Below are 15,000 nucleotides of genomic sequence, written 5' to 3' on the forward strand. Positions count from 1 at the left end.
TATATATATATATATATATATATATATATATATATACACACACACACAACATAAAGAATATATGATATTTCCCTCCAATGAACAACATGAAGCGCTAAAGTTTAATCGCATGCCTGAATACCAGTATTCTCGTCCTAAATACTAGAAGCATTAAATTCTTCCTAAGTTACAAAAAACTCTTCCCTCACGTACTAATATACGAAACTACGTAACATATGCTGCTAACTCAGCGACTGAGAGTTTTCCCACGAAAGTGTACTTGACAGGATTTAATACATTTTTTTGTGTAGCTTTTAGTTTTTACTTACACTTTTCGTTTGATCTTTTTTACATTATAGATTATTAGCTTAAGTTACAGATTTTAAGTTGCGCGTCTGCGTGTTCGTTACAATGTTTCATTAGAAGATCGTAGCGAGATCATAAAATCCCTTTATTATATTACTCAACACTGAGAGTTTCACTCTGTCTTGGATTCTCTTGGATTTGCAGATTAACAAACAACAGTGAGCTTCCTTTCGTTGCTGGACACCTCGCAAATGGAATGAATTTTTTATATGTTGATTTCTGTCATACTTTCTAACCATCAGGTGTCGTGTGCTTCACTTTGATATGCTTCGATCCTTAAATAGATCCCTTCAATCAGTCTATGTATACTTATGTGTGTATGTGTGTGTGTGTGTGTGTGTGTGTGTGTGTGTGTGTGTGTGTGTGTGTGTGTGCGTGTGTGTGTAATTCTTAAACAAGAATATCATTGACAATGACTTCGAGGTTTCGGTCACATCATGAAGCTGACCAAAATTTCGATGTCATTGTCAATAATGTTCTTGTTTAAGAATAATAAATGTGTATTTAACCCATCGGATTATAAGCTACTCAACAGGTGGGTGTTTGTTGCTTGTTAATACCAGTAGTTCCCAAAGTGGGCAGTACTGTCTCCTTGGGGGCGGTTGAAGAAAAGTGGGGTGATAATGGGGTAACCAAAAGGGGACGATTGATGTCAAAACAAAATAATAGATTAATTAGGTAAAGTTTTATTTGTGAAATGCAGTGACTTTGAATTTGCTTCAGAAAGAGGTCTATGTTTGTGGTGGAAAGTTAGTTGGTGGGGGGCTAGGAAAGTGGATTGGGTGCCAAGTGAGCGGCAGGCCCAAAAAGTTTGAGAACCACTGGTTTATACCAATGCGTGGGACATAGATTACACCTACGTTTGGAGAGCGGCTGCTGATGTTACATAAACGGTGGAGAGTTTGAATGGATTAACGGATCCTACATAACTGGACTTTCTTAGACTGTTCTTTTCTTTCGTAGATGGGCTTTCGAGCCCGAAATATAAAGGTTTTTATTAAACTTTCCGCAATGTCAGAAACTGTCTATTTTCTTTCTTTTTACATTCTACACACACACGCGCTCGTGTGTTTGTGTGTGTGAATGTATTTATATATATATATATATATATATATATATATATATATATATATATATATATATATATATAAGGATGGCATAAGGACTGCTATGAAGTCAATTGGAATGGCTCCAAAAGATATAGAAGTCCTCGCTTCAGATCGAGTTGGATGGCGAACAAGGGTGTGGAGTGGAGTGAAAGCATTTGAAGAGGCCAGGATGATGCAAGCAGGGCTCAAGAGACATTTAAGGAAAAAGGTGAAGACTGAGAAGGTGAATGACAAGGACCTTTTTGTGTGCACAGTCTGTGACAGACCATGTCTGTCCTTGGCTGGCCTCAAATCTCACCTGCGAACCCATGGAAAACAAACCTCACCCAGCTATTCTGATTATATGTCTGTGCACACGTTTGAATGTGGTGTGTGCCAGAGGGTTTGCAAATCCAATGGGGGTCTTAAAAGACATGTTAGGATCCACAATGAGCAGAACTTACTTGCAGGTATTGGTAGTGCAAATCAGAGGTGCAATATGTGTGGGTGTTTTTTCAAAACACTGTCTGGTTTAAAAAGCCACATCAGACGCCATGAAAGGGCTAAGGTGTAGGTGCAGGAGGTGGTCAAACTCTGTTTAAGGAGTAGACAACCACCATATATATATATATATATATATATATATATATATATATATATATATATATATATATATATATATATATATATATATATATATATATATATATATATATATATATATATAGATATAGATATATATATATAGATATATACATGCATGCATATATTTATATATATTTAGTATGTATATGGACGGCATCTTTGTGTGCTTGAATAAATAGAGCAAAAGGGAGAGAGGGAAAATGAGAGAAAGCGACAGAAAGACAGTAAGCGAAAAGAGAAAATTGAAGGAACAGGAAGAGATAGTTAGAATGCACAAATAATCATAACAATCAACAGAGCCATCATATGATGGTCAGACGAACAATCAATGATATGAAGACTTCTACTTACATGTCCGTTTTGGTCCAAATTGTTGTTAGTGAGTTTGAGTTTGTGGAATGAGACTGGTTGCTTCATCCAATGCGAGCCTGATGCTGGGGAATCCGGGTGGACGTACAGACGTCCTGGCATGTGGGGTTCAGCTTTGCCTGTGACCACCCATTCGGAATTGTGATATTTGTAGCGACAGTCATCGACGGGGAGCACATCAATAAGCAATATGTATTTGGTGTGAGGATCAAGTCCCTCTAGACTGACCTTAAGCGTTGGGAACATCCGCCTGAAAAGGGACAAAGAAAAGGGACATGAAAAGTGTTTCACTTCTGTCATATATATATATATATATAATAATAATATAAATAATATATAAATATATACTCTTTACTCTCTTTTACTTGTTTCAGTCATTTGACTGTGGCCATGCTGGAGCACTGCTTTTAGTCGAGCAAATCGACCCCAGGACTTATTCTTTGGAAGCCTAGTACTTATTCTATCAGTCTCTTTTGCCGAACCGCTAAGTTATGGAGACGTAAACACACCAGCATCGGTTGTCAAGCAATGTTGGGGGGACAAACACAGACACGCAAACATATACACACACATAAATATATATACATATATACGACGGGCTTCTTTCAGTTTCCGTCTACCAAATCCACTCACAAGGCTTTGGTCGGCCCGACGCTATAGTAGAAGACACTTGTCCAAGGTGCCACGCAGTGGGACTGAACCCGGAACCATGTTGTTGGTAAGCAAGCTACTTACCACACAGCCACTCCTGCGCCTATATGCATACATATATGTACATACTTACATCTATATGTATACATACATGCATATATGGGTATAGGACATCAAAAAAAAAAAACGTTAAACACAATGAGAAACGAAAACATAAAAACAAAAACAGAGAAAACGAACATTTTTTGAACAACCAAAAAAACAAACAGAGAAACGAAACATACAACATAAAGAGTATATCCCTTCGTCAGTTGACCCTGTTCCATCTACTCCGCACTCACACACACACACATACACACACACACACACACACACACACACACACACACACACACATGTACATAACGTTTCTGGTGTTCGTTATAGAAGGGGAACTTTCGACATTTCGGATAAAGTTCTTTTGCATGAGGATAGAGAAAATTAATTTTTTTTATTAATTCCTGAGTGTTTGTACTCAGTAGAGAATGATAGGAAATGACAAGAGAGTAAGTAGTTATGTATGCATAGAAGGGAAATGTTGGGTGGGTGGGGGAAGAAAATTTGGGAAAGGATGAAGAAAAGAGAATAATAATGACAAGGCGATCTGAAGGAGAAGGAACGGTCTGTTAAAGATATTAAGACATGTTTCTGTTGGCCAAATGGGTGGCTGCAACAAGAAGTTTGTCAAGGGTGATGTTCACACAGACGTCAGTACATCCACAAACACACACACAAATCGCAGGAGCACAGACGCACGCGCGTATACGCGAATCACACTCATATGTGGATAATGGAAACTGTTCAAAAAGCACAAGCTGTTTTCACTAGCACACACACACACACGCACACACACATAATTTTGTTTAGAATAAGAAAAGATGAAATTAAAAATAACAGAAATTAAAGTATAGGTAATATAGAGACATTATTTAAAGCGGTGAGCTGGCAGAACCGTTAGCACGCCGGGCGAAATGCTTAGCGGTATTTCGTCTGTCTTTACGTTCTGAGTTCAAATGTCACCGGGGTTGATTTTGCTTTTCGGAGTCGATAAAATAAGCACCAGTTGACCACCGGGGTCAATTTCATCGAAATTTCTGACCTTGTACCAAATTTGAAACCAATTTAGAGACATACTGCGTAACATATATATATTATAAAGAGGGATAAAAGGACGTACTGAACTGTGTAGTCGTAGATATGGATATCGATGGGTTGTTCATTGCTGGAGTACCTTTGATCATGTATCTAGTTAACCAGTCTCTTAACCTGAGTTGAACAACTACACCACTTGGTCCCTTAAAGCAGTAGCGCAATCGGCAAAAGGTAGCAGTCAAAGCCTTATCAAATCACATGTCCTGGTAGTCATTGTCGTCGCTTGTGAACGAGTATGATTTGTTAATATGTATACCACGCTACCGCTGTGGAGGTGTAATGGCCTAGTGGTTAGGGCTGCGGACTCGCGGTCATAGGATCGCGGTTTCGATTCCCAGACCGGGCGTTGTGAGTGTTTATTGAGCGAAAACACCTAAAGCTCCACGAGGCTCCGGTAGGGGATGGTGGCGAACCCTGCTGTACTCCTTTCCCACAACTTTCTCTCACTCTTATTTCCTGTTTCTGCTGTGCCTGTAATTCAAAGGGTCAACCTTGTCACACTGTGTCACGCTGAATATCCCCGAGAACTACGTCTGTGGAGTGCTCAGCCACTTGCACGTTAATTTCACGAGCAGGCTGTTCCGTTGATCGTATCAACTGGAACCCTCGACGTCGTAAGCGACGGAGTGCCAACAACAACGCTACCGCTAATTGTTTTAGATGCTTATATAGTCGTGAGCAGATATAGATACCTTCTATAACTTCCTACTTTCGATCCGGCAGAACATCATGGATGTGACAACTGGAATAGGAAAAAGGGCTGTACCAAGCACTCACCTGATATTCATATATCAGCTAAGTAGACAGAAACGACGTTAAACGAAGACCTTTCTTCAAAGACACAACACACTGCCGGTCTAGTAATCGAAACTATGACCTTGTGATAGGGAACCCAACACCTTAACCACTAGGCCATGGAGACATTGGATGATGTAAAAAGACAAGATGGTCAAGGGTAGAAAGTCTTTTGATCTGCGGTTCTGTTCGACGAAGATCGACTCGAGGCGGACATTAAGTACCCTGCCTTCTGCGTCGTGTCGTGAAAAAATATTGTGAGTGTAGTTCCAAACCAGTGTGTGTGTGTGTGTGTGTGTGTGTGTGTGTGTGTGTGTGTATGGTCATGTTTAACCCTTGGTTAAACTTGATACAGCAGAGTTTTAACCAAAGGCAATGAATCTCTGGCTGTGTTTATGGGTGAACGTATGTGTGTAATGTATGTGTGTTGTGTATGTGTACATGTGTGGTGTGTATATGTATATGCGTGCAATGTATGTGTGCATGTGTGTAATGTGTGTGTTTATGTGTATAATGCGTGCGTATATTCGAGCAATGCACGTGTTTGCTAGTAATAGCATGTATGTGTGCAATGTATGTGCGTATATCTGTAATGCCAGTGTGTAATGTATGTACGTATGCGTGTTTATAGTATATTTAGTGTGTAATATATATATGCATGTGTGCAGGTGCTTCTCTGTATGTACTACTTTTATTATTTGTGTGTGTGTGTGTGTGTGTATGTGTATGTCTTTGTGTGTGTGTGTGTGTGTGTGTGTGTGTGTGTGTTCGTGTGTGTAATCGAGTGAATTGGCATTTGTGCATCTGTGTGTTTGTATATGTGCGTGTATTATATATATATATATATATATATATATATATATATATGATATATACACAACGGGCTTCCACTCAGTTTTCGTGTACCAAATCCATTCACAAAGTATTAGTCAACCCGGGGCTATAGAGGAAGACACTTGTCCAAAGTGCTGCGCAGTGAGACTGAACCCGGAACCACGTGGTTGCAAAGCGAGTTTCTAAACCACACAACCATACCTCTGCCTGTAAAACATTGTGTGCTAGGTTCTCTCAAGACTTGAACTCAGATCGCTGGATTCAAAACCCAGAGTACTTATCACATGCATCTATATGGTACTTGTCTTATGTATGAGTTGACATGGCCGTGTACATTTGTATGTTTATTCTGCGTCTTTGTGTGTATACTTGCGTGTGTGCGTGTATACACACACACACACACACACACACACACACGCTATTTTCTGTAAGTTTGTGAAAGGGTGTAGCTATCGTACTTTCTGTCTGAATTCGTTCAGTCCGTTTGATGTGTGTGAGCTTATGTATGTATGTATGTATGTATGAATGTATGTATATAAGCATGCGTTGCTCCGTTGGAGAGGGGCCGTATTTGTGAGACACGCCCTATTTATTTCACAGCTCCGGCCCTTTATTTAACGGTTGATAGGTCAGTGTATACATTGAGAAAGATTGAAGAGAGAGAGAGGGGGAGGGGGTAGAGGGAGAGAGAGAAAGAGAGAGAAAGAGAAAGAGTAGGTAAGAGACAGAGATCGATAGACAGAGACGAGGAAGAGAGAAAGAGAGAGAAACTATAAAAAGGAAAAACAAAAAACGAACCGATTGGGCAATACAAATAGTAGCTACCACTCCTATGTACCACACACACACACACATGCACACACACACACACACACACACACACACACACACACACACACATATATACACAGCGCGCGTATACATACACACATGCAATTTACTCAAGTCGTTGTTTTGAGAGACTCTTACACCCACATCAATTAGTCTCGCGACAGTCAATAGAGATTAGATAAGTAATTACAGAAACTTGAATCCGTAATAACAGGTTTGATAAGTAGGAGGAGAGATGGTTAGTGGGTGTGTTGTTTTGTATTTTAATTTCCTTTCTTTGTTCCGCCCACCTCTATACATACATCCATACAGACAGATAGACATAAATACATATATACATTTATATATATGCATACACACATGCATGCATACATACATACATACATATATTACATACGTACGCACGTATGTATACACACATACTCATACACCTGTATGCACACATACACAAACACTCGCATATATATATATATATATATATGTATGTATATATATATATATATATATATATATATATATATATATATATATATATGCACACATACTTATACATACATGTGTACATACGTACGCACATACAACACATTCATTGACGCAGGCATGGTTGTGTCGTTCTAGTAGTTTTCTTTGCAACGATGTGGTTTCGGGGTTCAGTCCCATTGCGCAGCAACACCTTGGACGACAATAGCCCCGGGCCAACCACTACCTCGTGAAGGGATTTGGTAGATGGAAACTATTTAAAAGTCTATATTGTCTGCGTGTGTGTGCGGATGTATGTCTCTATGTGTGTGTGTGTGTGTGTCTGTCTCTCGCCGCTTGACAAATGCTGTCAGTTTGTTTACGACTACCTAACCCAGTTGATCGGCTCAAAGAGGCGATAAAATAAGTACTGGAATTAATAAAAGATGAAAAACAGTGTTGGAGTCTATTTGAGCAACACACACACTAAGAACCACACACCCACACACAAACATGCTGGTGCCTGGCTGGCCGTTGTTGCCCAAGAGAGAGCAAGGGTCTTTGTTTTACTTGGATAACAAATGAACCAATGAGAAAGAAGACTTGTATGTTTGTGCAAAATATTGGTCCTCCTTAAAGAGAACGTCGCCCAGTCCTGTTGCTTGGAACGGGATTTATTTATTCTTTTCTACTCTAGGAACAAGGCCCGAAATTTTGGGGGAGGGAGCCAGTCGATTAGATCAACCCAGTACGTAACTGGTACTTAATTTATCGACTGAAAGGATGAAAGGCAAAGTCGACCTCGGCGGAATTTGAACTCAGAACATAAAGACAGACGAAATGTCGCTAAGCATTTCGCCCGGCGTGCTAACGTTTCTGCCAGTTCGCCGCCTTAACGGGATTTATCTATTGTCTCACAAAACATACACAAATCCCGCACGTGTGTGTGCATGAGCTCGTGTGTGGTCAGAAGGGAGAGAAAAGCCTCAGCATGCTTCCTCTTTTTTGCTGTCGCTAATCCGCTTACTTTATTGACAGCATTGTTGTTTAGCTCCGCTATTTTGTATACTGACGGAGTTCATTGTCTAAACTAGGGATGCGCAATCTTTTCCGTCCAGAGGGCCAAATCGTGAATCTAATCACTCAAGGCGGACCGCAAAGTATATCATATAATTTGGATGATGAGGAAACATACAAAAACAGTAGTATAGAAAAGAAATATAATAATAAAAGTTGATTAATAAATACTATTAGGTGCAGGAGTGGCTGTGTGGTAAGTAGCTTGCTTATGGGCCCGGGTTCAGTCTCACTGTGTGGTACCTTGGGCAAGTGTCTTCTATTATAGCCTCGGACCGGCCAAAGCCTTGTGAGTGGATTTGGTAGACGGAAACTGAAAGAAGCCGGTCGTATATATGTATATATATATATATATGTATATGTGTGTATATATTTGTGTGCCTGTGTTTGTCTCCCCAACATCGCTTGACAACCGATGCTGGTGTATTTACGTCTCCGTAACTTAGCGGTTAGGCAAAAGAGACCGATAGAATAAGTACTAGGCTTACAAAGAATCAGCTCTGGGGTCGATTTGCTCGACTAAAGGCGGTGCTCCAGAATGTAAAAGAGTAAAGTCAAGTAAAAGAGTAAAAGAGTATGTGTGTTTTCAGTGTATGTTTGTGGCACAAAGCAATTCGCTATATTAATTTCCAGTTAATCATTAAACTAAGAAAATATTCGCAGAATGGTTTTGTGGGCCGCTGGTTGTGCATTGCTGGTCTAAACGTTACGTTTCCTTTATTAAGACTGTTGGATATGAAATTTGAGCGAGAAAGCTCTACTATTTCTAGCATGTTGCACGACCGCTCAGTGACTTTCTGTTTGGCTTGTTTCATTGTTCCACTCAAATTTCAATCTTTTCTCCTCGACTCTGTTGTCATTGGTTGAATGCGGCTGCTTGGCGATCATTAGCTACTACGTGGGGATTTGTTAATGAAAAGCCAGGCCCACAACTAAAGCCCCCACCCTCACCACCAGCTACAACGACGTTCAATGCACCCGAGGTTGGTATCGAACAGAAAGTTTAGATTCGAATGAATCATTAGGCGATCTTAGAGTTTAGCGTGCCACGTCCACTTAGTCAAACTTTAGCGAATAATCTGCTTGCTTTGCAGCATCAGAAGAACCTCCTTCTTTTATTGGACACAATGCTACGGCCAGTTTGTTTGCCATAGGTGGATATTTACTGGGTGCAATCTAGAATTATTTTAATGTGGTTCTGATACATTGAGCATCCCTTTTGTGTTAGTGTTGGTGTCATCTTCGTCGTCTCCTCCTCTTCTTCCTCCCTCCTTCTTTCTCCCCTCTTCTTCTTCTTCTTCTTCTTCTTCTTCTTCTTCGATGGCGGGTGTAATTATTATTATAAGGAGAGTTAACTGCTATTTCTAGCGGGTAGAGCGACTGCTTATTGAGGTTGAATTCGTGAGGGAAAAATAATACAAAATTATTCAATTAATATATATTCCATGAGTCCAAATACAAGAATAATTAACTAGAACAAGACACACACACACACACACACACACACACACACACACACACACACACACACACACACACACACACACACACACACACACACACACACACACACACACATGTGCGTGCGTACGAAGAAAATAATAATGCTTAATCACATTAAAAATATTCCCTATGACAAACAAGTTGGCCGCAGCGCAAAAAGTATTAAAAAAACAACAATAAGCAAATATAAAGCAAAATGAAATTCTTTTGCGGCCGTCAAATGAATCGATACTAACTGAAGTCCGAGCAAAGTGAAAGTAGCACGTTTAACACAAAGGTCGCCAGAGGATACCCCTTCGATTTTATATACAAACATCTATCTATCTATCTATCTATCTATCTATCTATCTTTCTATCTATCTATCTTTCTATCTATCTATCTATCTATCTATCTATCTATCTATCTATCTATCTATCTTTCTATCTATCTTTCTATCTATCTATCTTTCTATCTATCTTTCTATCTATCTATCTATCTATCTATCTATCTATCTATCTATCTATCTATCTATCTGTTTGGGCGGGTGTCTGTACGTATTTGTTACACACACACACACACACACACACACACACACACACACACACACACACACACACACACACACACACAGGCGCAGGCGTGGCTAACCACATGGTACAGGGTTCAGTTTCACCGCATGGCACCTTGGGAAGCACCTTCTACTATAGCCTGGGGCTGACCAAAGCCTTCTAAATGGATTTGGTAGACAGAAACTGAAAAAAGCTCGTTGTACATGTGTGTGTGTGTGTGTGTCCTACCACCACTTGACAACCGGTGTTGATGTGTTTACATCCCTGTAAGCTAGCAGTTCGGCAAACAAAAGAGACCAATAGAGTAGTACCAGACTTTAAAAAAATATAAACAAAGAACTGGGGTCAATTTTATTTACATTATTTACATTATTTACATTCGACGGATATTTGTCCTCATCTTGTTTGTTGTTAACACAACGTTTCGGCTGATGTACCCTCCAGCCTTCATCAGGTGTCTTGGGGAAATTTCGAACCTGGGTTCTCATTCCTAAGGTATTTTTCGATGTTATTATTTTTATCATTATTATTATTATTGTTATTATTATTAGTGTAATTGTTCAGGTCACTGCTTAGAATCGAACTCCGAATCTTGGGGTTAGTAGCCCACGCTCTTAACCACTACACTATATACCCGTGGGCATATGGCGTAGTGGTTAAACAAGATGAGGACAAATATCCGTCGAATGTAAATAATGTAAATAATGTACATAATTTCTCATCTCTGAAATATACAGGGTGTTCACAACGTCTGGGTACATGGGGATTAACACATACTTTAAGAAATTATTATTTCTTATATTTAATTGTTTATGTTATGATTTTATTTACTCCATGTACCCAGACACCCTGTGGACACCCTGTAGAACTAGGGTCAGTTTGTTCGACTAAAAATTCTTCAAGGCGGTGCTTCAGCATGGCTGCAGTCTAATGACTGAAACATGTAAAAAGAATATATATATATATATATATATATATATATATATATATATATATATATATATATATATATATATATATATATATATATATATATATATATATATATACTTACAGATATAGGGTAAAAATTAATAATTAATTAATAATTAGTAGTTTTACCAAGTAGTTCGGTGTGTTAAAAAACCATTATCGGTAAACTTATATAAACATAATTAAAATTAAAACCCTGCTGAGCCCTTATATATATATATATATATATATATATATATATATATATATATATATATATATATATATATATATATATATATATATATACTGTTGTGTCTGGGGAGAGTCATTTTCTTATTGTGCCTTAAAATTTAACACATTCACCGGTAAAATTTCCACTTATTTCTTATTTTTATTTTCCTAAAATTTTTGTTGCGTCTTGCAACCTTTTCAATAGTCTTGACCAAATCCAAAAACGAAATATATATATATTGTGGAAGCGCAGGCATGACTCTATGTTAAGAAGTTCCGGTTTCAGTCCCACCGCGACGCACCTTGGGCCAGCCAAACCCTTGTGAGAAGATTTGGTAGACGGAAACTGAAAGCGCGCACGTTGTCTATAGAAGTATCTTGCTTTTGGAATGGTGAGGTCGAAGTAAATAAAGCTATGAATAAAAGCGTGTAGATATTGGGTTAAAAAATACCTTTGGAAAAAGTCGAAGGTTGCCAAATGTTTTTTTTTTTGATCCACGCTTTTATTAAATAGCTTCATCTGCTTTGTGTTTCACCGTTCCAAAAAGTTATTATTTCCGTTCCCTCGAAGTTTCTAAATCCTTATAAGGCAACACACATTATATCAATGTTATCTGATTTTCTTACATGCGTATTAGATCACAAGTTAGGATGACAGATATTTCTTTAACCCTTTAGCATTTAAACCAGCCATATCCGGCCAAAATATTCTTTCTGCCTGTTCTATGTTCGAACAGGTCAGATGTGGCTTCTCCCACCTAACCTACAATGTCATTCTAAAAAAAAAAAAATGGTTACATCATCAAAATTTCAAAGCTACAAAATAATGCGTGATTAAGTCAAAACAATGTAAATAAATAAACAATGTAAATAGAATAATGTGAATGCTGAAGGGTTAATGATCTATTAAGAAACATATAGACGTTGCTGCTTAGAAATATGATGAGGTTTTCAACGTTGTTGTTTTTTTTTTATTTTTTACCAATGGAGTGGCTGTGTGGTAAGTAGCTTGCTTACCAACCACATGGTTCCGGGTTCAGTCCCACTGCATGGCACCTTGGGCAAGTGTCTTCTACTATAATCTCGGGCCGACCATAGCCTTGTGAGTGGATTTGGTAGACGGAAACTGAGAGAAGCCCGTCGTATATATGTATATGTATATGTGTGTGTGTTTGTGTGTCTGTGTTTGTCCCCCTAGCATTGCTTGACAACCGATGCTGGTGTGTTTATGTCCCCCGTAACTTAGCGGTTCGGCAAAAGAACCGATAGAATATGCACTAGGCTTACAAAGAATAAGTACCGGGGTCGATTTGCTCGACTAAAGGCGGTGCTCCAGCATGGCCGCAGTCAAATGACTGAAACAAATAAAAGAGTAAAAGAGTAATGAAATGAAGCAGATATTCAGTACTGAGGCTTACTAATAAATTAAAATAAACCGTAATATTCAGAAGGTAATACTTACCGTCCAGTCTTGGTTATAATCATTTCTGTACCCAGAGTGTGAAACTTCTGCCATAAGTCTCTGTTTTCTAAAACAATCTTTATTGTTTTGTCACTGGTCTCCACCTGACCGCCACCCGGTCCGCTGATCATTCGCTTGTGATCGTGGGTTGCTAGATGTGGGTAGGTACTGAACTGCTGCCCTTGACCAACTGAGTAACCAGGAGACAGAAGGATAGAAAGAATAGCGAGAACAAAACACCAGTAGAGATAACATTGGGATACAGTTTTCTTAGAGAGAAAGTTACGACAGTCGTAAGCTTGTAACAGTCGTAAAGTTACAACAATCGTAAGCTATGACTTAAGTGGAATCATAAAATAAGGACAAACTTGAAATGAGATTATATGGTTTAGACATCTCTTAATATACAGCTATATATTTGCAATATAACAGATCGTAAGATTGTGGTTTCGATTCCTGGACTGGGTGACATGTGTTCTTGAGCAAAACACTTTGTTTCATGTTGTTCCAGTCCACACAGCTGGCAAAAAAAAAATGAGTAATCTTGCGACAGACCGGCGTAGGGACCTATCCACATAAGGAATTTATACGCCATAGAAACCGACATGACTCGAGAAGGTAAGTTTACTATTTAAGGTTACCGCACCGGGAAAAATTCATAGCGGCGTTTTGTCCGCCTTTACGTTCTGCGTTCAAATGCTGCTGAGGTCAACTTTGCCTTTCATCCTTTCGGGGTCGATAAATTAAGTACCAGTTGCGTACTGGCGTCGATCTAATCGACTGGCCCCTTCCCCCAAATTTCAGGCCTTGTGCCTATAATAGAAATGATTATTATTATTATTATTATTATTATTATCCAGGTCACTGCTTGGAATCGAACTCGGAATCTTGGGGTTAGTAGCCTGCGCTCTTAACCACTACGCCATATGCCCGTGGGCATAGTGGTTAAGAGCGCAGGCTACTAACCCCAAGATTCCGAGTTCGATTCCAAGCAGTGACCTGAATAATAATGATAATAATGATAATAATAATAATAATAATGTAAATAATGTACATAATTCCTCATCTCTTAAATATCGAACTGTACCCTCATAACTTTGTTATTTTTGGGAATTTTCAAAACCTTTCTGCGAATTTGTGTTTTACATACGGAAATTCATGCTATTATGCACAAAAAAAGTTTGTGTGTGGAAATTAAGGGTGATTTAGCTGTTATGTTTAGCACATCTCACGATCAGCCGATACCGTCCACGTTTCTTTGTCATTCTGACATGTATTGATGTTTTTCAATATTCTTCTCCCTGTAAGGACCATTAAATGAGTGATGATACACCCAAGGGTGGTCCATTGCTGGGATTTAAGCAAAAAGTTCGAACTTTCCGTATTTTAAACTCAGATTAAAAAAAAAAAAAAAAGGATTCGGAAAAAGAGTGGAACCTTTAGAATTTGGCAGGAGGTATGAAAAATTAAAAAAAGAAAGTTTTATTATCCTATAAATTCAGTTCTACATTATAATTTTTCTTTAATGACTTTGAGCAGTGCAGGGCGCAGGAGTGGTGTGTGGTAAGTAGCTTGCTTACCAACCACATGGTTCCGGGTTCATTCCCACTGCGCGGCACCTTGGGCAAGTGTCCATTGTTTTAATGGTGGCAGCTGATGAAGGATATGTTCTCTATGTGGCCTGCGTGTTTTTTGTACCTTGTTTATCATTTTGTCCATGTTTTTTTGCAACGTCATGTACCCAGATATGTATCTATATGTACATGTAGATGAAGGTATGTACATACATGTACATATATATGCATATACTCATATATTGTTTGTGTCTTCTACTATAGCCTCGGGCCGACCAAAGCCTTGTGAGTGGATTTGGTAGACGGAAACTGAAAGAAGCCCGTCGTATATATGTATATATATATGTATGTGTGTATATGTTTGTCTGTCAGTGTTTGTCCCCCTCCCAACATCATTTGACAACCGATGCTGGTGTGTTTACGTCCCCGTTACTTAGCGGTT

General features: G+C 38.8%; 1 protein-coding gene across 5 annotated transcripts in view; it reads right to left on the reverse strand.

The window, feature by feature from the left end:
* LOC106879539 (uncharacterized) overlaps window positions 1–15,000 on the reverse strand; it is a 233,096-nt gene that overhangs the window by 35,564 nt on the left and 182,532 nt on the right. For all 5 annotated transcript variants that reach the window (XM_014929280.3, XM_089354539.1, XM_089354538.1 and 2 more), the window contains 2 exons: window positions 12,985–13,174; window positions 2,430–2,697 (listed from right to left, as the gene is read on the reverse strand). In XM_014929280.3, the coding sequence (XP_014784766.1) occupies window positions 2,430–2,697; window positions 12,985–13,174 (458 nt within the window). The remainder of the gene's footprint in view (window positions 1–2,429; window positions 2,698–12,984; window positions 13,175–15,000) is intronic.

This window comes from Octopus bimaculoides, chromosome 1 (assembly GCF_046866305.1).
Source record: "Octopus bimaculoides isolate indiv1 chromosome 1, ASM4686630v1, whole genome shotgun sequence".
NCBI classification, from domain to species: domain Eukaryota; kingdom Metazoa; phylum Mollusca; class Cephalopoda; order Octopoda; family Octopodidae; genus Octopus; species Octopus bimaculoides.